The sequence below is a fragment of the Mustela putorius genome, unplaced genomic scaffold, assembly GCF_011764305.1.
Source record: "Mustela putorius furo isolate JIRA1106 unplaced genomic scaffold, ASM1176430v1.1 tig00003834_pilon_pilon_pilon, whole genome shotgun sequence".
NCBI classification, from domain to species: Eukaryota; Metazoa; Chordata; class Mammalia; order Carnivora; family Mustelidae; genus Mustela; species Mustela putorius.
In genome coordinates, this window is record NW_025421987.1 from 122594729 (window position 1) to 122617628 (window position 22900).

The 22900-nt window shown below is 40.7% G+C and overlaps 1 protein-coding gene, 1 long non-coding RNA gene and 1 other non-coding gene across 5 annotated transcripts in view; all 3 read left to right on the plus strand.

Annotated features, from left to right (window-relative positions):
* LOC101689406 overlaps positions 1 to 5441 on the plus strand; it is a 38912-nt gene extending 33471 nt beyond the window's left edge. Inside the window, exons 3-4 of the long non-coding RNA XR_001179769.2 lie at positions 2642 to 2737; positions 5338 to 5441. This is a non-coding gene — a long non-coding RNA (uncharacterized LOC101689406). The remainder of the gene's footprint in view (positions 1 to 2641; positions 2738 to 5337) is intronic.
* A 2997-nt stretch (positions 5442 to 8438) lies between these two features.
* The window catches only part of CMC1 (C-X9-C motif containing 1), an 89604-nt gene continuing 75142 nt past the window's right edge, over positions 8439 to 22900 (plus strand). For all 3 annotated transcript variants that reach the window (XR_006609265.1, XR_006609267.1, XM_013057171.2), the window contains exon 1: positions 8439 to 8659. Coding sequence is in view for 1 of the 3 variants with exons in the window: in XM_013057171.2 (XP_012912625.1) it covers positions 8641 to 8659 (19 nt within the window). In the remaining 2 variants the exon portion in view is untranslated. The remainder of the gene's footprint in view (positions 8660 to 22900) is intronic.
* On the plus strand, positions 11488 to 11595 carry LOC123394614. The gene has a single exon (XR_006609371.1). It is a non-coding gene; the product is annotated as a U6 spliceosomal RNA (small nuclear RNA).

The following is a 22900-nucleotide window of genomic DNA, read 5'->3' on the forward strand; positions in this document are numbered from 1 at the left end:
TGTGGTATCTAGACACAAGTCACAGCAGGATAAGAACAAATAGTGAACTGGAGCAATCCTGGAGATAGTAGGGTTTTTTCATGTGTGTGCCTGGATTTTTTTGTATTCTCAATGACCCGTTGCATTGTTAGGGAGAATTTGATTAACTCTCAACTGGGAGAGGGGATAAACATCTATGAAGCACCAGAGAAGTTAAGAATGTAAACTCTGGATCAGATTTCCATATATTCCCATCCAGTTCTCTTGCTTGTATGCTTGTATTCTATGGGCGACTGGGGGAACCGTTGCAGGGCTTTGAATTAATCTGGACAATGTCTTTGAGTCACAAGGAATAGGAACCAACTTGAATCAGTTTAAAGGAAAAGAAACAATGAGCAAGTGCTCATTTAACCTAGATTATGTGCAAGTAGATTATCTTTGAATATCATCCCAGAGAGCTGGAAGGGGAGACAGGGAAAAGTGAAGCAGGGAAGTAGGGAAAGATAATACACTCATGTTTTAGTGAGTGTCCCACTAAAGGTGACTAGTACTGGATACCACGAGACTGTAGGAGGGGTCTTATAAAATGTGCTTCAGAACTATTTTCCCAGGGAATAAAAGGTAGGACACTTTTATCTATTGGATTCCATTCACTGTTGACTAAAATAACCCTGCAGGCAGTAGCTTCCCCTGCACTTCTGTATGTGTGTAACTGTGTAACTGCTCAGAGGATCCCATGGATGTTCCAGGCAGTGGTCTCAGAGAGATACAAAGTACTAACAGTTTGCACCTATACGAAGGTGTCCGAAGCCTACAAAGAACTAGTGGCCACATGCGAGAATTGGGACGTAGAAGATTTGGAGTCATGAGTCTTTGGTGGCTCAAAGAGCCAAGCCCCAGAAAGGCAGGAATAGATATAACTCTCAGAGCAGCTACAACCAGAGATTCAAACTCTATATGGATTTTCTCAGTCTTGAATCTCTGTACTTTTCTGGTTAGGCATCATCTTTACTCTTCCTTAAAGATAACTTTCTCTACACGGCACAGCACTTGTGTCTTACTGGCTTCTACATTTTCCAATTCTAGCCTCAGGAGACAAATACTGATGATATACTTAGACCCAGGGCTAATATTTTCTAGACAGAAACATCACTGGTCTACTTTAGGTCAGGTAACTGTTCTTGGACAAATGAGTATGGCTAAAGAGAGAGGTCCTATAAGGACATGACAACATTGGTAGAAACCATGTAACAAAATAGGGGAGGAGCAGAGTCCGAAAGAACAAGACATCAAGCAGACAGTGCCATAAATAAGTATATCATGTTCTAAGTGAGGGGATGCCTTGACCAGGAAACATAAGAATGTAAAACCTGAAAGCTATCTTTAGCCGAAGATCAGGAATGGCAACCTGAATTAAGGTAGGGGTTAGTGACAGGAAGAAGAAGAAAGTGATGCTAAAGAAAAATAATCTGTGGACCATGTGACCCATATTAGTTTTACATGGTGCCACTATACTCTCCATTAATAGGAACTTATGCAACCAACATTTACCCTGCCAGATGCTAAGTTGTCTAAGAGGTACTATAGTGGTGCCTAAGACAGTCTCTTCCCTCAAAACAGCAGAGTCAAGTGGCTTAGCAACAACAATACCTCTTTCCTTTAGGAAACTCTTCATCCATACCTTGGGATCCCTGGCTCCATGATGTAGATTTTTTTTTTTTAAAGATTCTATTTATCTGAGAGAGAGAGAGCAAGAGAGCACAAGCAAGGAGGAGGCAGAAGGAGAGGGAGATGCAGACTCCCTGCTGAGGTAGGAGCCAGACGTGGGACTCCATCCCAGGACCCCAGGATCATGACCTGAGCTGAAGGCAGAGACTTAACCATCTGAGCCACCCAGGCGCCCCCGTGACATAGAATTTAGTTAATGGAATAGATCTCTGTAATCACTCTTCTTTACTGAGGGTCAGGTCCTGAGTGTTTAGGAGCTCTTCGTTTGGACTGATTTCTTAATGTCCTATTGATAAATATACCAGAATCAATGACATAGGGTTGTTTTTTCTGAGCGTAGCACTAGTGAGAAAGCATCAGAACTTGATAGCAGTTCTCAATTCTTGATTTTTATCTTCTTTGGTGTCTAAGTGGCTCCAACTGATAGTGGCCAATCCAGCTATTTCAACCATATTTGTTGTTCATGATGGTTACCCTATGCCTATTCTATACAGTAAAACGCTGTTAACTATAACCATTGTCTTTCTCTTGTTGAATAATAACTTTTAAAGAGTTATTTCAAATATATCTTCTGGAAATCAAATTAATTTCCCTCTCTGGGCTCCCACATCATCTTTTATCATGTTGGACTGTGATTGTTTGTTCGTGTGTTTGTCTTATGCCCCCTGTACTGTGAGTTCCTTAAGGGAAAGTCTGTCATCTTTATTTATTCCAAGGCTCAAAACAGTGCATGGCACATAGTACGCTCTCTGACTTGGGGGAGGGGTGGGTAGTGAATTCAGGAAGTTTGTCGTCTGATGGATTAATAGTGCAGAAACATCTGGAATGAGTTGTTAGAGTTTTCACTAACTTTATTTTATCTAAATAAGCAAAAAATCCTTGAGATGTTTTCAGGACAGCTGGCCATCTAATCAGAATGTCACTGCTCTTTCAGATTCACTGTACAATGAAAAGCCCTACTGTTTTTGTCAAGTTTGCCAGCTCCTGTGAGAAGTTCTACAAAGGATCATAATATCTGCACAAGACCAAGGTGAGAGAAATCCAATATAAGTCATGTCATAGAATTATTATTATCTTTATTACCCTTTTTTAAAAAGTATTTTTTAGGAATAAAATTCTGTGACCCCAGAAAAAAATTGTGGTCTGTCTTAAAGGAGGCCACCCAGAAAACAATTCACAGTAAAAACAAAACATAAAATATAAAAAGCCTTCCACAGAGGTGAGAGGTGATTTTTTTTTCACACCTTTTTTCTCACCTGATAAGTGATAGGGCACACTGTTAAATCTCCTTTGTTCATTTGAAGGATGTTCACATAATACTGATTTAAACATATTGTTACCCAGATTTCAGTCTTGAAAGCAGAGTAGCTCTGAAGTATTACATTTTGAAAAAAAAAAAAAAAACCACCCTGAATATAGTGCAAAACTTCAAAAAGACAGTTTTCTAGAGTAAAAAATAATCATTGCAATAACAATAGCTTGAATTTAGCAATGGCCTACCATGTGCTAGAAACCACTATCACTGTTTGTCACAGGTCTTCTTTAATGCTCCAATCAATTATGTAGGCGTGGTGTGATTGAGGATACTGAGACTCAGGGGGAGAAACAAATAAATTACAAGTAGAGAGCAGATATGTGGATATTTACAACGTGAATGAGTCTCATGGCTTTTGAGCTGAGCAAAAGAAGCCAGATATGATAGACTATACTATACAGTTATGTTTACATAAGTTTGAGACCGGGCAAAACTAATAAATTCTCATAGAAGTCAGAAGAGTCATTGTTTTTATGGAGGCTGGTGCATCGGGAGGAGGTATCAAGGAAAGTTCTGGATGACTAGAAATGCTCTCAGCCTCATCAGAGGTGTAGTTCAAAAGTATATACATATATAAGTACTCATTCAGCTGCACAAAGATTTGTGCCCTTTTCTGTGTATAAGTTATATCTCAATAAAACAGTTAAAAAGTAAAAGAAGGCCAGAGGAATTAGAATTGAGCTCTGCTTAGTTCCACAGCCTCTGTCTTTCCACTACACACTCTTTTGGAAATCAGTTTCAAGTGTCTGTATTCAGCACAGAACCTTACCTGTTTTTCTGGGATAATGCACAGAAAAGTCCCCACAGATACTTTCTAAACTATTGCAAGTAGTCTCATACAGTGGATAACGTAGAGGACAAGCAGGTTGTTCTTGAAAGGATGATGTAATGAGCTGGAATTTGTCTATCAGGGGCTTTGTGAACCTTGTCCGAGGGAAAGGTTTGGATTTTATTTATATGAAGAACCACTGAGGGACTCTATGTAAGAAATTTTATGATCTTATTTGCGGTTGTGGGTGAAATGAGTTAGAAAGAATGGGTGGTAGGAGAAACAGCCCAGGAACAGAGAGCAAGTTAGAGGACTATTGTAAACATCTCTGCAAAAGCAGGTAGATCTTGGACTGAGTCGCAACAGTACAGTTGGCAGATGGACTAAAAAGATTCGTTAAAGAGCCAGGTGGACGTTGTGATCATTTGGGTGTGGGCAGTGGGGGACAGACAGGAGCTGACTGAAGTGGCTAGGAGGACTGAGCCACTGCGAGGCAGAACCTACTCAACTACTAGAAAGACAAGAACAAAGTATATTGCAATGGGCGGAGGCCATAGCTAGGCAAGTTATCAGGGCTCTAGCCAAGTGATTTGGGATTCCAGGAAGGGTTCTGGTCCTTGTAAGGAACTAGACTGTTATAATGGGCTGAACTGCATCCCCCAAAATTCTTTTGCTGAAGTCCCAAGCCCAGTACCTGAGAATGTGAGTGTATTTGGAGATAGCATCTTTAAAGAGATAATTAAGTTAAAATGAGGTATTCAGGCAGGCCGTAATCCAATATGACTGGTTTCCTTATTTTAAAAAGAAAAGGAATTTGGACACAGATACTCACATCCTGAAGACTATGTATGTGAATAGACAGGGAGAAAATGGTCATCTGTAAGCCAGGAAGAGAGGTCTCAGAATAAACCAAACCTACAGATATCTTGATCTTGGACCTTTAGCCCCCAGTTGTGAAAAAGATAGGTTTCTGTTGTTTAAGCCACCCATTTTGTGGTTCTTTGTAATGGCAGGCCTAACAAACTAATTTAAGTGTCAACCTGGACCTAAATGCATTCAAATGGGAGAAGGGGGAGGTCCTGGGGGACCAGGGGGCTGAATCATACAGCTCAGAAAGCAGACCCAATGGATAGGGCCCAATGGATGGGGATCTTCTAGCCAAGAACTAGTTACAAATTTCGTGTACTGGTAGTGATGGAGCTTCTAGTATTCTTCCTAATGTAATTCTCACTGGCTCAAAGACAGGGGCAGAGCAGAGCTATTGGTGAAAAGTCTTCAATTCTGACGTTGGGCAGAGTTGGAAGCAAGCAGGGGCTGACTTTCTCAAACATTAGAAATAGTTAACTGATTATCAACATAGAGCAAAAAAGTATGCTAGATCTAGTCAGAATTGATGCAATAAACAAGTAATGTATTTATGCATACTTGCAAATTCCTTAGACATTCAACTAAGAGATATGTATATGTGTGTGTGCATTGATGTCTAGTCTACATACTAAGCAGTTCATTTCTCTTTGCTTTTGCATGTTCTGCCACACATCAGTAGCTGTCCTTCCTCCCTTGGGTCACTGCAATTTCCTCCTAGCTGGTTCCCCTGTCTCAGTGTTGCTCCCCAGTAATGACGATCAATGGCAGATCATTTGAAGCATGAATAGGTACGTCACCATGATTTTCTCATTTGTCTGTGTACATTTGCCAAGGAACAGAATCACCTAGAGATCCTTCTTGACTCCTTGATCTAGTCTCCTAAGTCAGTGACGAAGAATGGATTCTTCCTTTCCAGGAACATTCACTACGGTCCTTTCTTTTATATTGCCACATACACCCATTCAGGCTCTTTTCAGATCCTGCCTGAACTGCAATAGTCCCTTACCCTTCTGCTTAGCCCCTGCCTCCCTCCTTGCCACCTATATTTAGCCTACAAAAAATCTTTAGAAGACATCACTTTGACCACAAGGCCATTTTTCTAGTTGTTAACCTTCAACAGCCCCTGACTGCTTATAGCAACAGATTCAAACACTCCTCAGCCTAATATTTAAGGCTTTGGGAATCTGACCTCTTCTAACATTTTCAGTCTCATTTTTAACCATCCTAGCTTCGCAAATCCTCAGATGAATGGTTTCAGGCATTGCTCCCCACCATGCCTGCCACACATCCCTGCTTCCTACCTAGGTTTTGCACATAGGTTTTTATTGCTTACCTTCTGTCCTTTCCATGCCTCATTTGTCCTTCAAGAACATCTCAAATCCTAGGTACTTTTTTTTTTTAAGATTTTATTTATGTATTTGACAGAGATAGAGCATGTGCAGGAGGAGGAGGCAGAGGTAAAGGGAGAAGCAGACTCCCCGCTGAGCAGGGAGCCCAACACAGGGCTTGATCCATCCCAGGACCCTGAGATTGTGACCTGAGCCCAAGGTAGATGCTTAACCGACTGAGCCACCCAGGTGCCCCCTCCCAGACCCTTTTGTTTACTTTTCTCCTAGTGTGACATGCATTCTTCTCTGCTGACACATGCTACCCATCTTTCATGGCCAGCCATAATTTCTACCTCATCTTTGAAGTCCTTTTTAACCATCCACCCTGACATTCAGTCCTTTGTGAAGGGCTACTGTGGGGCCATTAGGTACCAGATATTGTTTGAGCCCTAGAGGTCATGCTTAGATAATATATATTTCTTCATTTCTGGGACATTGTGCTCTCTTCCTTTTTATGTTCCCACTACAGTTACTGCTCAAAGAATTGTCCATTCATAATGTGATATCTTAGGAAATTTCTTCTGTTTTAAATTACCAAAATTACATTTCTATGGTTTAACTTTTAATAATCGACTTATCTTTCCCAGGTACATTATAAAGACTTTGCCCCCAAATGATCTGATTTAATAAGACAGGAGAAGGGTACCCTGTTAGGTACCAGGTACTGAGATGCTAGCGCTTCTCATAGTGTGATATGTCCAGCAATCCATTTTATGGGACATGGAAAACCCATGATTTTACAGGTATTATTGCATAGGATAAGGCTGAAGTGGTTAATACCCTTGTGCATTTTCCTTTAAGCGAGCTGATTTAGATTTAATAAAAATAAATAGTAGTGGTTTAAGTGATAGAAATGGTTTTTCAATGACTGAAACAGTTAAATGATATCACATTTACTCCTCACAATAATTTTACAAATTAGAAACAAAAGTCTAGAGAAATGTCGGAATTTGTGATGCTAATAGGTTGTAATGTAGGATTCAGGAAGAGGTACTTGGGTCACTGACTGAAGCTCTCTGTGATGCCTTTTACATCTAGGAAGATTTAGTTTAATTACCTCAGTTTGAGGCCTGGCTTTTGTTTTTATACTTCACCTCATCTCCTCAAAAAGATTTATTTTCTAAAGGAAATCCTCCACCTCCAGAAAAAGAAAAGGGGCACCAGAATGAATCTGGTACGTTTCAAAACACATGTATAAAACACACAAGAAAACGGACCTGCTTTCCTGCCTGGCTGAGTGAAACATTAATTCTTCACCTTGGCATCTCAACCTACAGCTGTAATAAGGGCCGTTATGCCCAAATAGGCCCTTAAACGGAAGACTTGCTGAGCAGAGACCCACTTTCCCAGCCCTGCTCAACTGCGGCTGCTTTTTCTGCCAACTGACCAGGCTGAAGCAGCAGCAGGGGAGGAGGGACTGCAGGTAGGTGGGGAGGGGATCATTTTGAAAGCTCTAAATCCCTCCCAGGGAAGAAGCAGCTGCTCCTTGTTTTTCTAACATCTGTCCCATCTGTCCCGGCTGCACCTCACTCTTCAGAGGCTCAAACTAGCTACACGTGGGTATGACAAGGAAGCATTTCAGAAGGCTGGTTGGTGAGTGGAAATGAGCACCACTGCCACCAGAAAGTTTCTTTTTAACAAGAGGGCAGTTGGGGCTCTTCAGGAGCATAGCTATGGCCTTCCTTCATTTTTCTCAAAACAGCTTTAATTGACAGAGTCGGGATTTTTAACATCACCCAAATCAGGCTGTACGCCCTAAGGATATTTTCTAGCGCCCATTTTTTTTTAAATTTCCCCTCCAGGGGAACCGCAGGCTGCTGATGCGTGGGACAAATAATGATACTGCACAAACTATACCACTTCTATAGTAGAACAAGCTGTCTATAACTCGCACGCGTGGAGTTCATCCCATTTAACAGCGTGTTGCTGGTATTTGACTCCCCTGCCAACACGATACTCCTCGAGAATAGGAACCTTATTTTTATTCAGTTATCTGTCCCTCGTATTCCGAACCCGTGGCTGGAACCCGACAGGCATAAAATAGACACTTATGAATGAATGAACGTTAACGAGAAAAAAAATAAAGGAACAGGATGATTCATTCCGTTCTCCGAAGGCGGACGTGGAGGGAGGTGCTTGGCGGTGACCCTAGTCGGCACGGGAGGCGCACTCCCAAAGGCCCACAGCTTCTGCTCTCGTCTTCGCTTAGCCCAGTCTGCAACCGGGTGCTCACGCTCCTTCCCAAGCCAGGCTGCCCGCGTCGGAGGCAGTTCCGCCTCCAACGCACGCGAAGCCACGCCCCCCTGCCCGGCCATTCCCCCGCAGATGTCGGTTCCACAGCAATTACAGGCTTCGGGGCGGGGCCAGGAGGGCGCAGGCGCAATGGGAGGCGGAAGTAGTGACTAGGGAAATAAGAAGGAAGGAAAGAGGCCTGCTGGGCTCTGTAGAGGGCACGGCGCTCCTCCTCCACCGCCGCCTCCTCTTCCTCCCGCGGGAAGCTCCTGGCGGCCGCACGTGCCGCCCAGCCCAGGCTCCTCCCCTCCCCTGCCCCCGCCCGGGAGCGGCCAGGCGCTGCTTTCTCTCCGCCCGCGGAGATGGCGCTCGACCCCGCAGGTACGGGGGCGGGACGCGGGGGTTGCTGAGGAGTTACGGTCGGGGTCCCTAACTGCGGCTCTGCGGTTGGGGGCTGGCCTAGAAAAGGGGCCGAGCGCTGAGGTTGCACCGCTTCCGCAGACGTCAGCGCACGCCCGGCCGGCCTGCCGCCTTAGGGTTTCTGGCGGCCGCAAACTTCTTCCCAGCAGTCTTCGGTCTTCTTCCCGCTTCTTGGGGTTAGGGTTAGGTGAAAGGCGTTGGGTTTGCTGTGTAAACTCTCGTCCAGTCGTGGCTTACACACATTTCCTTCTTAACGCGACTGGTCTCTTCGTCATCTTTTCCGCCATTCTGGGGCACTGATTCCTTCAAATAATCTGTAATCTAACCTAAAAGCGAAAATCCAAAAGAGCCATCACTAAGGCAAGATTCAGTTTCTTGAGAAAGGATCTCCAGGGTTTTGATAAACATTATTTTAACTTTAGTGTTAACACGCCACTTCCATTTGCAGCAGTGGTTTCAGGTTCCTCGCATTCCCGTCCTTAAAGCAGCTCACCTGCGCCTGTGTCCTTGCTTTAAGCTATTTATGTTGCGGGAAGCTCACCTGAGGCTTCCGTAAAGGGTATTCATGTAAATATAGGGAACTTCATTTTGAAGGGAATAGTAATTGATCTAGTCCACTCCCTTCATTTTATGAATATGAAAACTTGAGGCATTGGAAGGAGTAGTAATAGCTTCAAACTTCTGGAGATTCGGAAATGAAGTCATTTTGGTGACTCTCAAGGAGAGCGGAAAGTGTATGTAGCCAACAAATACTACTACTTATTGAACGCTTTATTATCAAGCTAAGTTTTCACAGTTGTCCAACAATAGTGTGCGGTATGTTAGATAGTATTATCTCCCTTTTATGGATTAAGAAACAGGTGGACAGAGGATCAGGGACTACTCTGAAGCATAAAAGAATTTCTGGAACACCTAAAGATCATACCAATACTGGGCCAGGTGGTTGAATTAGACTTTATGAGGCAGTTAACAATTGATCTGGGCTTTTAAGGGAAACTTCCAGTGGTTGGAGTTGGAGAAGAGGCGGCAGAATGAGGAAATGTACAGGCAGTAAAGTGTAATGTTTGGTTGCAGGGTGGAAATAAGGTGTGCCTAAGGAAAATTAGGTTAAAAAGTAGATTAAGGCATGTTACAATAGCTGCAACCCCAGCATAGAGCCCATTGTAGGGCTTGAACTCACAACTCTGAGATCGATACCTGAACTGAGATTAAGAATCCGAAGCTCAAGCCACTGAGCCACCCAGGTGAGCCTTAGTTCTAGTATTTCTTAGCTGAAAGTGGTATTCAGAGCAGTCTCCTACAAATGAGGAAACGGAGGCAGAGAGGTCAAATGCTTTCAAACATCTATATTCTTGAATTTAGATCCAGGAGAAAATTAAGGAAAAAGAAATCCTACATGCCATCTCCACTTTTTTTTTTTTTTTTAAAGATTTTATTTATTTGACAGCACAAGCCAGGAGGAGCAGCAGAGGGAGAGGGAGAGGCAGGTTCTGGGAGCCAGACGTGGGGCTCCATCCAGGACCCTGGGATCATGACCTGAGCCAAAGGCAGCCGCTCAACCAACTGAGCCACCCAGGCGCCCCATCCACTTTTTTACTGTCCAGTTACTCTTAACCCACTCAAATCTTGTGGTATGCCCAAGGCTATGCAGCTAATTGCTCGTAGAGTCCAGTCTGGAATAGAATTCTGTAATACATTTGCATGGTTATAGACCGTGCCTCTGTTGGAGTATTTATTGATTAAACAAATAAGTGCCCGTTACATGTCACAGGCATACAATGGTAAAAGAAAGACCCCCCCCCCCAACTCTATGCCCCCATATACATTCTGCCAGATTATGATAAATATGAAGAAAATAAGCAGTGTCATGTGTTAGGTGGCAAAGAGCGGACTACCTTAGAGTGGTATGTGAACAGATCTATGAGGAAGTATTTGAATTGGAATCTGAAGGACAAGATGAAGTAGTTATGTGAAGAGGTAGGGAAAAAGTATGCCAGGCAGTCAGAAGTAGCAAATGCTTAAATATTTGCCATGAACGAGGGCCAGAGTGGTGGAGCTCCAAAAGGGAAGATGTTGGGAAAGTAGGCAGGAACTAGATGCTGCAAGGCCTTGAAGGCTCTGATAGGAAAGCACTGGGGGGCTTCTAAAGAGGGCAATGGCATATTATAAATTGTCTTTAGTACCCTGACTGTAGTGGTATCATGCACTATGGAGGGGTCCTGAATGCAAGCAGGGAAACCGGTTAAGAGGTGGTGGCAGTAGTCCAGGCCGGATATGTTAGTATTGTAGACTGGAATGGTATTAGAAAAGCTGGAAAAGAATATAAAGCTTATTAGGTTGTTTTGGAGGAACAATTGAGAAGACCTGCTGCTGTATTGAATAAAGATGGTGAGGGAAAGGGAGGCATTAAGGATAATTAATGGGTTTTTTACTGACTGGCTGGCTGGTGATGGCCAAATCTAACAGTGTAATCATTGGAAACTTGATTAAAAGCAGGGCTCAGTGGGTTGGGACTCTGCCTTCAGCTCGGGTCGTGGTCTCAGGGTCCTGGGATCGAGCCCCGCATTGGGCTCTCTGCTCGGCGGGGAGCCTGCTTCCCCCTCTTTCTGTGTGCCTCTCTACTTGTGATCTCTCTCCGTCAAATAAATAAATAAAAATCTTTAAAAAAAAAAAAAGGCACGAATGGAAGCAGCAAAATTGAATGGGAAGAAAGAAAGTGGATTCAGCAAGTTGGAAGTTTTAAATTTTTCTTCTCGGTTTAAATTCCAGAATAAAAATATATTAAAGCTGTACTCGCTTTGGCAGCACATATACTAAAATTGGAATGATAGAATATTAGCCTGGCCCCTGTGCAAGGATGACACCCAAAAATATATTAAAGCCAGTTTTGTATTTTTTAGCTTCATTTTTGTTTGGTTCTTGAGTTGAAACATAGGTTCACATTTTGATAATTCTCTTGCTTTTTATACAGAGGCTTGTGCCCATGCTGGTAGTTGTTTCAGATGAGGTTTACATAGCAAGGTCTGTTTTCACAATGGTTTATGTTAGATTTTTTTAAATATTTTTATTAAGTTTTTTATTTTAATTCCACTGTTGTTGACAGTGTTATTAGTTCCAGGTGTACACTATAGTGATTCCACAATTGTATGTGTTACTCAGTGCTCATCAGGGTAAATGTACTCTTTAATTCTTATCACCTATTTCATCCATTCTTCCACCTACCTCCCCTGTGGAAGCAATCTGTTCTCTATAGTTAAGAGTCTGTTTCTTCATGTCTCTGTTTCTTTCTTTCTTTCTTTTTTTTTTTTTTTTGGTGTTTGTTTTTCTTAAATTACATATGAGTGATATCATACGGTATTTGGCTTTCTCTGACTTATTTTGCTTACCATTACACTCTCTAGCTCCATCCACGTCATCCTAAATAGCAAGATTTCATTCTTTTTTATGGCTGAATAATATTCCTTTGTGTATGTATATATCACATCTTTATCCATTCATCTATTGCTGGACACTAGGGTTGCTTCCATAATTTGGCTATTGTAAATAATGCTGGTATAAATATAGGGGCGCATGTATCCCTTTGAATTAGTGTTTTTGAATTTTGGGGGTAAATACCTAGCAGTGTGATTGGTGGATTGGAGAGTAGTTCTATTTGTAAGTTTTGGAGGAATCTCTGTACTGTTTTCCACAGGGGCTGTACCAGTTTGCATTCCCACCAGCAGTGCAGAAGGGTTCCTTTTTCCCCACATCCTCTCTAACACTTGTTTCATGTGTTTTTGATGTTAGCCATTTTGACAGGTATGAGATGATGTCTCATTGTAGTTTTGATTTGCATTTCTCTGATCAGTGATGTTGAGCATCTTTTCACATGTCTGTTGACCATTTGATGTCTTCTTTGAAAAAATGTCTGTTCATGTCTTCTGCCCATTTTTTAATTGGATTATTTGGTTTTTTGGTGTTGAATTTTATGAGTTCATTATATACTTTGGATACTAACCCTTTATAAGATATATTATTTGTAAATTTCTTCTCCCATTCAGTAGGTTACCTTCATTGGTTTATGTTAGATTTTTAAAGATCTTTATACAAGTTTGATCTTCGTTTGGCACAGCTTTTAACTAACTTTGTAACCTCCATTTTTTCTCAAGAAGCTCTGAACCCAGCATTGAAATGCAGATTACATACTTACTCTTCTATGTAGTTTTAGTGACACTATTCTCCTTTTCATTAATGTAGGGGTAATAAGGGCACTCTTTGTACATTTATCAGCTGTAATTATGTTCATTATTTTCTATTACTATTTGAATGCAGAGAGAAAAAGCTGGAGGGAGTTCACAACACCCAAGAAAAGTGGCTGCAGAAAGAGATTAATATTTGTAAAAAATACTCGTATGTGGTTTGCTTCTGGATATTCAGATTTAATTTACTAAGACTCTGACATTTTAAAATAGTCCAGACAGTTCTAATATGCAAACAGTAGAAAAGGAACCACTGTTCTGAACTCTTCCACTTTTATTGACTTATTCTTTAGCTTTGTTTTCTTATCAGTCTAATCCCCCTATTTCCAGAGAAAATTATCCCTACGTTTTTAGCCATGAATGGGATCTTTGATGGCATAGTAATGGTTCAGAAATATACAGTATAGCTCATTCTTGCATAATAGACTTAAGCATAGTCTATTCCATATTTGCCAGTTTAGTACCCCTTCTACAAGTATATTTTGAAAATCTAGTCAGACTTAAGTGATTGAAAATTTAAAGGATTGTATATTTTGAATGCATAACACATGATCCCCTATAGGAACAATTTAAAAAGTGGTGCTTGTTAAAATAGAATTTTCAAAAAGATAAAATTACTACTCATGCAAATACAAAATGAATGTGTGCTGAAGATTTTCTTCAATTCATTAGTGTGGGAATTAGTGAAACAGTCCAAAAAGCGTTTGACAATTTAGATGCATAGACTGTTTCATAGATTGCTTGCTTAGATAAAAGAAAAATGGTGGGTTTAAAACAGGACCATACACTGTAATCTTTGGGGTTATCTTTTCCACTGGTCAGAAATTATTTCTGTCTTTATTCTACAAAGTTCTAGACATTAACCTCCTCCTGTACCAAGTTGTAAAAGGGCCTGGTAATGGAAAGTCAAGCCCAGGGCTGTACTGAAAGAACACTTAATTATTCCTTTGCTATTTCCAGATTCCAGAGAATTTTCCAACATCATTATATTCCCAGATGACAACCTACAGAAACCTGGGCCTGATAATTTTGATTACTTTTTCTAATAACCAGAAGAGATTCCTTTCTCTTCCCCACCCCCTTGTACCATTTCCTCTTTTAGCAGGGTAGTTAGTTCCCCTTCCTTCATCCATTAGTGTGGATTTGTTCTCTACTTTTGCATAGTGGGGCAATAGCAGCAGAGAGAAGTGTCTTTCACCAGGTGTGTGTGTCGCTGTTATGGTGTTGTCCAGAAATCTAATTAGGGGAGGAATATGGGATAGCAAGAGCTCAGAGGATGGAAAGTAGAGTCAGGAATTTCATGACATCCCATGCATAGGTGTTGAAGATGTATCTTGGGGGGGGGGGTGTCATGGCAGTTCTTGGAATGTTTGAATTATAGGGGTTCTGTTAATGGTTCTTGTGGGTATATAGGTAGATTAGCTTTAGGGATACCAGCACTTAATCAAATTCACTGGAAATTAAGTTAGACATCTAAACAGATTAGAAGAATCTTTTCAGAGCACTGGGTGACTAATATATAAAAGGTTATGTAGCTGATCAGCAAAATTTTTATTATTGCTTCAGTAGCTCTGTAGTGTTCTCTTAGACATAGATTACATTGGTAGTTCAGGGTTAAAAATCTGTTGAACTTGTAATTTTTATATATTTCTAAACTCGAAGTATATTGGTTATAGGAGTTGTGAATCACAAATCATGAAATGTTTTGTCAGCCAGCTTAGGGAATTTGAATTTTATCCCAAGAATGATGGGAAGATGCTGCAGATTTTTAGGCAAATAGAACTTTCCTTCACTTTCTGTTAATGTGGCTTTTCATCAGATCCAGGTTATTTGTTCTCAGCAAAATACTGCCTCAGTGGTGATGTCTTTCTCATGGTGTCATATCTGGAGGCACATTGATGTCTGTCTCTCATAGGTGATACTAATTTTAATCACCCAGTCAAGGGCTTTGTTCCATTTGTTTTTTCCTCTCACCATTTATTAGTAATCTGTGGGGAGACCATTTATGACTAGGCAAATACCAATTCCTCATCAAAAAATTCCCTTTGATGTGGTATCCATTGATGATTTTTGCCTGATTCAGGCTTCCCTACAGTGGTTTCAGAGTGACGATTTTCTATCTCCAGCATTCTCTCCACATTTATTGGATGGTATTGGTGTTTTGATACAAGCCAGAGATCATTTTGTTTCTTGTTTATTTATTTATAGACTTATCATAGATACACACTCATGAATTCCTTTTTTTCCACTTATAACTTGTTGCCGTACGTAATTATTTTGGTGCTCACATTTTCCCAGATTTAGCCAGTGAGAGCATTCCTTCAAACTAGCTTCCAGGTCCTTGTGATATGCTCCCATCCTTTTTTTGGAGCATTTCCATTTTTTCTCACAAGGTATTTCTGGCCCATCCATAGATTTAGTCCTATCTCTTACAAACCCTGGTTCCTTTCTTTGGGAATGACATTAGAGACCAAGGTCTGGGGACCATTGGATGTTTTACATGCAAGTGATTGATGAATGGTATGCTCTTAGGAAAAAACCTGTGAGGGACTGAGGGGAACCGGAAAGGGAAGGGGAAGAAGCTGAGCAAGGATGTGGTTTCAGGGAAGGCCTGTCTCTACCTGATCAGCTCTGGTGTACCGCAGCATGCAGGGCTTGTCCCACTTTGGAGGCAAGGGCTCTGGGCTTTTGTGACCTCTGTCCGTCCTTGCCCACTGCAGGAGATGGGAGGGGGGCAGCAGGCAGGAGAGCTGGAATATGCTGCCATGCCCGGGGCAGTCCTGAAAAGGTTGCAGGTATGAGTGCTCCTGCATTCTACTATAGGAAGGATTCCAGCTTTCTCCTAAAAATCTTGTATCTGAAGCTCTTAGGAACCTTTGTTCAGTTAATGAAAGTTGGAATAGTGGTAGGTCAGGTAGGAAGGGCTATGTGCACAAACATATAAATACGCACAGGTGTCTGTACTGGCTCCAGGTGTGGATATCATGGGGTTGTGGTAATAACATTAGTTTCAGATAGACCTAACATCTGCCAAACTGTGCTTTGTTTTTTTCCCTCTAGGCCATTTGACATACTGTTCTTTCTTTTTAGAATTTTCCCTCTCTTCCCCATCCCCAAGTCTGTCTAATTCTTGTTCATTTTTTCACACTTCACTTTAGAATTATTTGCATAGGAAGCTTTCCCTGATTGTTACCACCCCGCAATCTTTCAAAAAACAATTTTAAAATTACTTGAGATTTTTAAAAACTACCAAAATGTCAAATAACCTGAGTATAGAGTTTTTTCATTCTAGACCTAGAATTTTTTCCTTGAGAAATAAAGTGGAACTTATAGATGTGAATGTCTCTGTGTCCGGTGATTTGAGAAATGAAGAAAAGCATCATGTGAAGAATGAGAATATGTATGTAACTGTGTAGTAAACAGTAAATATTTTTACATGATTTCTCCTCTTTAAGTTTATCAGAGACTAGATGATTAGAGAAGATAAACCAGTTAATTACATCTAGACAGTAAGAGATTGCCCACGGGGGGGGGGGGGGAGCACTGAAATAGCACCCAATTGAATTGGGAAATTTGTAATGATATCTTCTTGTTTTAGACTTTGCTATTAACCTTACGCCCAATTCTAAATGGCATAATCTCAGGTTTGAGGATGAGGAACCAGGAGAGTAAGGTTTATCAATAACTGTGAATGCTGCTTTTTTTTTTTTTTTTTAATTAAGATTTCACTTATTTATTTGACATAGAGCACAAGCCCATAGAGCAGCAGGGAGAAGCAGGCCCCCTGCAGAGCCGGAAGCCCAACTTGGGGCCCAGGCCCTGGAGCCTGGGATCTTGACCTGAGGCGAAGGCAGCCGCTCAACAGGTGCCCCTGAAAGCTGCTTTAAGCCTTAAACATCTATGATTTTTAAATACTTGCAGTTGGTCTCAAAGGCTTCTTGAGTCAGCACAGATGGTTCACCACAGGAAAAAAAAGTCAGGTTTTATGTTCCATTGACTAGAGGACTCTCCTTATTTTTGCATAAGGATGTTAATAGCATACGTGTAGAAGCCCCTAAGTTTATAAAGATGTCAAAAAATACCACCTTTTACCTGATGTAAATGGATCAAATGAAACTGCCCAAATAAGAACACTGATGCCCAAATTCGCTTTCTCCCTCCACCAGCCCTGATTATAAATATGTAACATTTTTGAGTTGAGAGATTGAGGGGAAAATTTTTTTTAAAAACATGGAATTTAATATCCTGCATTGTGTTTGCTGAGGAACTGTTACTGGGAGTTTTTTGTTTCTTGTTTTTGTTTTATTTTTTACAAATCAAAGGAGTGTTAAGTATAATGAATTAAAATACTGAGTTTCAAATGTTTATGTGGCAGAATAAGGAACTAGCCTGCTATTCTTAGCATTGTGTAGACACCTTAGCGTGGTGACTGATGCATACATAGTAGGTATTTAATATCTGTTAATAGAATGAATATCCATAATTATCAAATGTTGAAACACTCTTAGTCATGGGTCACTTATTAAACAGTTTGAATGTATATTTGCCATGTGCCAACAGTTAAAACGAATTAAGAGATGACTGAGACATGGTCTCGGACCTCATTAAACTTATATTTCATGCTGTGTTTCTTGATTTAGCCACATATTAGAATTATTTGAGGAGCTTTTAAAAATACAAATGCTTGGGGCGCCTGGGTGGCTCAGTGGGTTAAGCCTCTGCCTTCGACTCAGGTCATGATCTCAGGGTCCTGAGATCGAGCCCTGCATCAGGCTGTCTGCTCAGCAGGGAGCCTGCCTTCCCCCTCTCTCTTTGCCTGCCTCTCTGCCTACTTGTGATCTTTCTCTCTGTCAAATAAATAAAATCTTTAAATAAAATAAAAATACAAATGCTTGGGTTTATCCCAGCATTTCTGATTTAACTGGTTTGGGTGGTGCCCAGGCATCAGAGTTTTACAAAGCCTTCTCAAGTGCTTATTAGAAGATGCAGCCAGAATTGAGAACTTCTGGTACCAAAATCTGTCTTAGTGTCTTTGGCCTACCATAACAGCGTACCATAGACTGAGTGGCTTAAACAACAGATACTTATTTTCCCTCAGTTCTGGAGGCTGGAGAGTCCAAGCTGGAGGTGCTGGCCAATTTGGTTGCTAGAATCTTTTTATAAGACCACCTGTCAGATTAGGGCCCTACCCATATGATCTCCTTTAACACTTAATTGCCTCTCCAGATAAAAGTCATATTAAGGTTTAGAGCTTCAGGATGAAGTGGAGTGGGGGAGGGGGACAAAGAATCAGTCCATGGCAACCACTGCTCTGTCAGGAAAAGAAGATTGCACGGGTGGTATACGGTATGATGTATGAATCCAGGTGCAGTTTAGAGCCATAGCATTGTTGTGCCCCAAATCCTGGGCTTAAAGGAGGAGAAGGCACTTTCAGGTGCTGAGGTCAGAGAGAACTTTGGGATGGAACAAGGTGGTAGACTTTGTTAAGAAAATAAGAGGTAGAAAATGGAAAATAAGGACAGAAGATTGAGCTGGAGTTTGACTCTACAGTTACTTGCTGGGTAATGTTGTAAGATTGCTTTGGGTTTTCTGAGCCCCTGCTACTTTGTAATACCTTGTGTGTGATGTTTGTAAAACAATTCCTTCTACCACTTCCTTCCTTCTTTAAATAATTTATTGTGCTTCTTCTGTGTACCATATAAATGTAAGCTGGTTTTCTTTTCTTTCTTTCTTTCTTTTTAAAGATTTTATTTATTCATTTGACGGAAAGAGAGATCACAGGCAGGCAGAGAGGCAGGCAGAGAGGCAGGCAGAGAGGCAGGCAGAGAGGCAGGCAGAGAGAGAGGGAGAAGCAGGCTCCCCGCTGAGCAGAGAACCCGATGCGGGGCTCCATCCCAGGACCCTGAGATCATGACCCGAGCCGAAGGCAGAGGCTTAACCCACTGAACCACCCAGACGCCGTAAGGAGTATAACATAACCACCAGGATGGCAGAATGCAGATTTAAGTTGAAATTTTTAAGTTGAAATCATGATACCGTTGGGACTTGGAAATTGCCAATAGACACTTGAAAATGTGGACAGAGTAAATTTTGGAGCTGGAAATAATCACTGAGAACATGGCAGCAGCATCTTTAAAGGTAGAACCTTGTGGGGTTGCTGCAGAAGGACTAGGAGCAGATCTTGGAATCGTTTATGCTTTTCCTAGTATTACGTTTTTTCAGAATATTTTTGAGAGACTCCTGTAGGATTTGCCTTCAGCCTGTACAGTCCATTCATCTCAATATCCTCATTTTTGGTAAGTTTCTTGTGTAGAAAGTGAACTTGAATTTCAGCCAACATTAGCTAGGGGCAGTCTGGTGAAGGTGGTAGGTGATCATCCTGGGAAATGCTCCTCCCCAAGAAAAGTTGTATCATGGAACTGGTTTTCAGGTTAACACACACAGACTCTGAAGGCCATGCCAAGAAAGCCATGAGTGGTGTGAGCAAAGTTTGATTCTTTGAAATAAGTGAATAACCTCTCAATGTAAAAATAATTCCCCCACTCCATTACAAAGTGGCACATGTTTTCTGAAGAAAGGTTATGAAATATTGTAAGATGAAGGAGAACTGATGGAGTAGAGTGGCCAAAGGCACTGAGGAACATTCAGATTTGAATATAGTCTACCATGTTCCAGATGTACCATCAGAAAAATCAGGTGTGTATTGCTGAGAAGACCTAGGCATACTGTCCCTTATTTCTTTCTCAAATACCTGTTTATGCCTCTCATAACACTGCTGATTTTCTCTTATCTATCAATGGGAAATTGTGCTTGTAGGAAAAGATAGTCTCAAAGTTTTACCAAGTAAAGTAAATATGAAACCTTTTCATTTAAGAAATTATGGCCACGATGGAGATTGCAGCACATTTCTAAAATTGGCATGTCTTCTTGTATAAGTTTATTTCCTGCTTTGGTATACCTTTAGATTTGTTGTCCCTTTTTGGCCTCATCTTGGTTAAAGTAATGTGGGTGGAAGAGGAAGTTTTCACACCTCACAATCTACAGAATCTGAGGTCCAAGAAATAGATGCTTTTGGGAAATGGGCACATCTAGTGTGAACTGGGTGGTTATTAACAGTGAAAGCTGATAGGACAAAATAGTTCATATGAAGACTCCTGTTGTGGGCTATAGGGTATCTGACCCAGAAGCTAAGCAGAAGTAGGGACATCTATCTTACTGACTTGCTTTCCCTCTCTTTTTGAAGTTTGAGCTTATAAAAAATTAGATTATTACCAGTTGACCTAATATGTGATGTTTACTTTGTTTGAAGGTATTTTTTCAGCCAACGACAAATGGCTTGTGGTAGGTTTTTTTTCCCCCTTCTTTCAAATAATTTTCAGCATGCTAGAAATCAGAGATCAGAATTCCATTTAACGCTCTGCTAAAGAAAACAATCTGAAGGGTGAGGTGGTTTTTTTGTGTTTTTTTTGTTTTTTTTTTTTTAATTTTACCTGTGCTTCTGATGCTTCTGAAACAATCTTGACTATCTGAGGGTTATTTCACACTTTGTATCACTTCTGAAGCTTATATAACCTTATTTGCTGAAATCCCTTTAAAGAGGCCACCACCTGCGTGTGTATGGTGTGTCATGGAAGAAGATTCGAGAGCTGGGTTACATGATCTTGGCATTGCTGCTTTATCAGAGACTTGATTTTATTTAACCCTGTGGGTCTCCACTTCTGTATCCGCAAAATGGAATCAAAGTACCTTCACCTGGGTGGACTGTTACACAGACTGTGGTCTCATTGCCTCATCTTGAAGGCCTTATAGCCAGCGGCAGGCTGGAATTTGGGGGCAGGGGAGGGTGGGGAATATCTCCTACTACTGATTGTCTTTTCTGGTTTTGTTCGTTCAAGTAGGGCTTGAAGGAAAGAAAGAGTGTGAAAGGAGCACTGATCTTCATTGTCGTAATTTTCCCAGCTTAAGTATCTCTATCACCCATCCACCCCTTCCTCATTTTATCATAGCAAGAAAGTATGAGCAAGCTGGCAAGAACCTGAGAATTCTGATCAAGATCATCCCTATTTTTGTGCTGTTGAAAACTGGAAGCTGCCTAGATTCCTGGTGTGAAGCACTTATTGGAAATGTAGCAATTGAGAACACTGGTCTTTCTATGTTTTTCCTGATACCATCTGCCTGGAGCTCTTCATTTCTAGGCTCTTGGTAGCTAGTAGAGAGCCCTAAAGATAGAAACTGTGGCTAATGAGGATACCGTTGCAAACTTAACTGCAAGCATTTTTCTTGTTTTTCTTCCAGAGTGAAGAGTAGCATGGAAATGTCTTCAGGAGTGAATAAATTTAACCAGGAAGTTAAAAAAAAAAGTGGCATTTTCTAAACAAGAATCAAATTTGTTAAATTAGAACATTCTCACTTTTGTAAAGGCATACCTTGCCCTTCCAATGTCACTTCTTTCCAGTGAAAGATTCTGTAATACTTTGATTTGCTTCACTGTTATCTTTGTGGATTCATAGCAACTGCTGTTGTCAGTAGACTTACAATCTAATCTATTCCTGCCATACTGCAAGAACTTGTGAGCCCCCAAGCAAAATCTGAGCTAACAAATTCAGCCAGTGAAAAAGGTGAAAATTGACTTTCAGGTGATGATAGAATGTTGAAGTTAGAGCTTTGGAAATTTTCTTTGGTGGTGTTATCCTGATTTTTTATATCAGTATAAATTCATATGACTATATGGTAGCAAACTCTCAAAATTTGATTTTTTTGTTGCAGGTTCTTATACAAATGTATAACATATATGCATCACATTGACTTTGAGAGAATCATTTGAGTTTTATGAATAAAAAGGATAATTTTATAATTGTGTTGAAGATAGCTTTGTAATACATATAAAATTATAATAATGTTCAGTGGTTGATATGCTATCAAATGAGAGCATCTTTAGTAGAATTTATTTATATATTTTTATTTTTGAATTAACACCAAGAGTTCGGAAAATCTAAGTATTCGTGTGATTCTGTAATTGATTTTGTTTGTTTTGCCCTAGGAGGTTTTAGAAGAATGTTCAGAAGGAATTTTTGCAAGCTATTTAAAACATATGTTTAAATAGGAATTATAACCTAGAATTCATAAATAGGTAAATTTCTGTTATAATTTCTTAAGGAAAAATAGCTTGATATTACACAACCATTCCCATTTAAGGAACTGATTTAAAAAATTAGTGCTTTTGTTATCTGAGACCACTACAAAGTTTCTAGAACAAAAGATACTCATCAGGACACAATATTAATAAGTTGTATAGTTTAAAATTATATAAGTGAAAGGAAGAGGTAACATTTTGATATTGATTTTATAAACTAGGTCGGTGTATTACAGTGTTTCCTCCACTCCTCATTAATTATCGTGTTAATAACTGATGCCTCCTAAAATGTGTGCTGCAGACCAGGAGGAAAGAAGTATGTGGAGATAGTCTCCTGTTTCATTATTTCCCTTCAAGTACACATCAGCTTTCCACTCCACAGGAAGTCTCACAGGCATCGGAAATTCACCATGTCCACAGCTGAAGTCCTCTCCCACCTGGTGTTTCTCGTGCGTTCCCTGTGTCATTGGGTGGTCACAGCATTTCCCCGGGAGCCAGAAAAACTGGCAGCCTTCTTTGAATCCTCTTTTCCTTAGTCCCTGCAGGCCCTGTGATCCTGTAGGGCCTCCCTCAAAGCTGCCTTTTTTCCTCCATCCATATTTCCGGTGCCTTCTATAAGCTCACTGTCCTTTTTCCCATCTGACAGCAGCTCTGGCAAAGCTAAGGAGAAAGAGGGGCATAAATAAATAGTTTAGGCCAGGTTTCAGTAAACCAGGGTCCAGGCAAAAGGTCTAGAGTAAGGTCTGTAAGCTGTGAATGGTTAGTTATATTTTCAAAGGGTGGTTTAAAAAAGCATATACATGACAGAGTTAGTTTGTAGCCTACAAAACT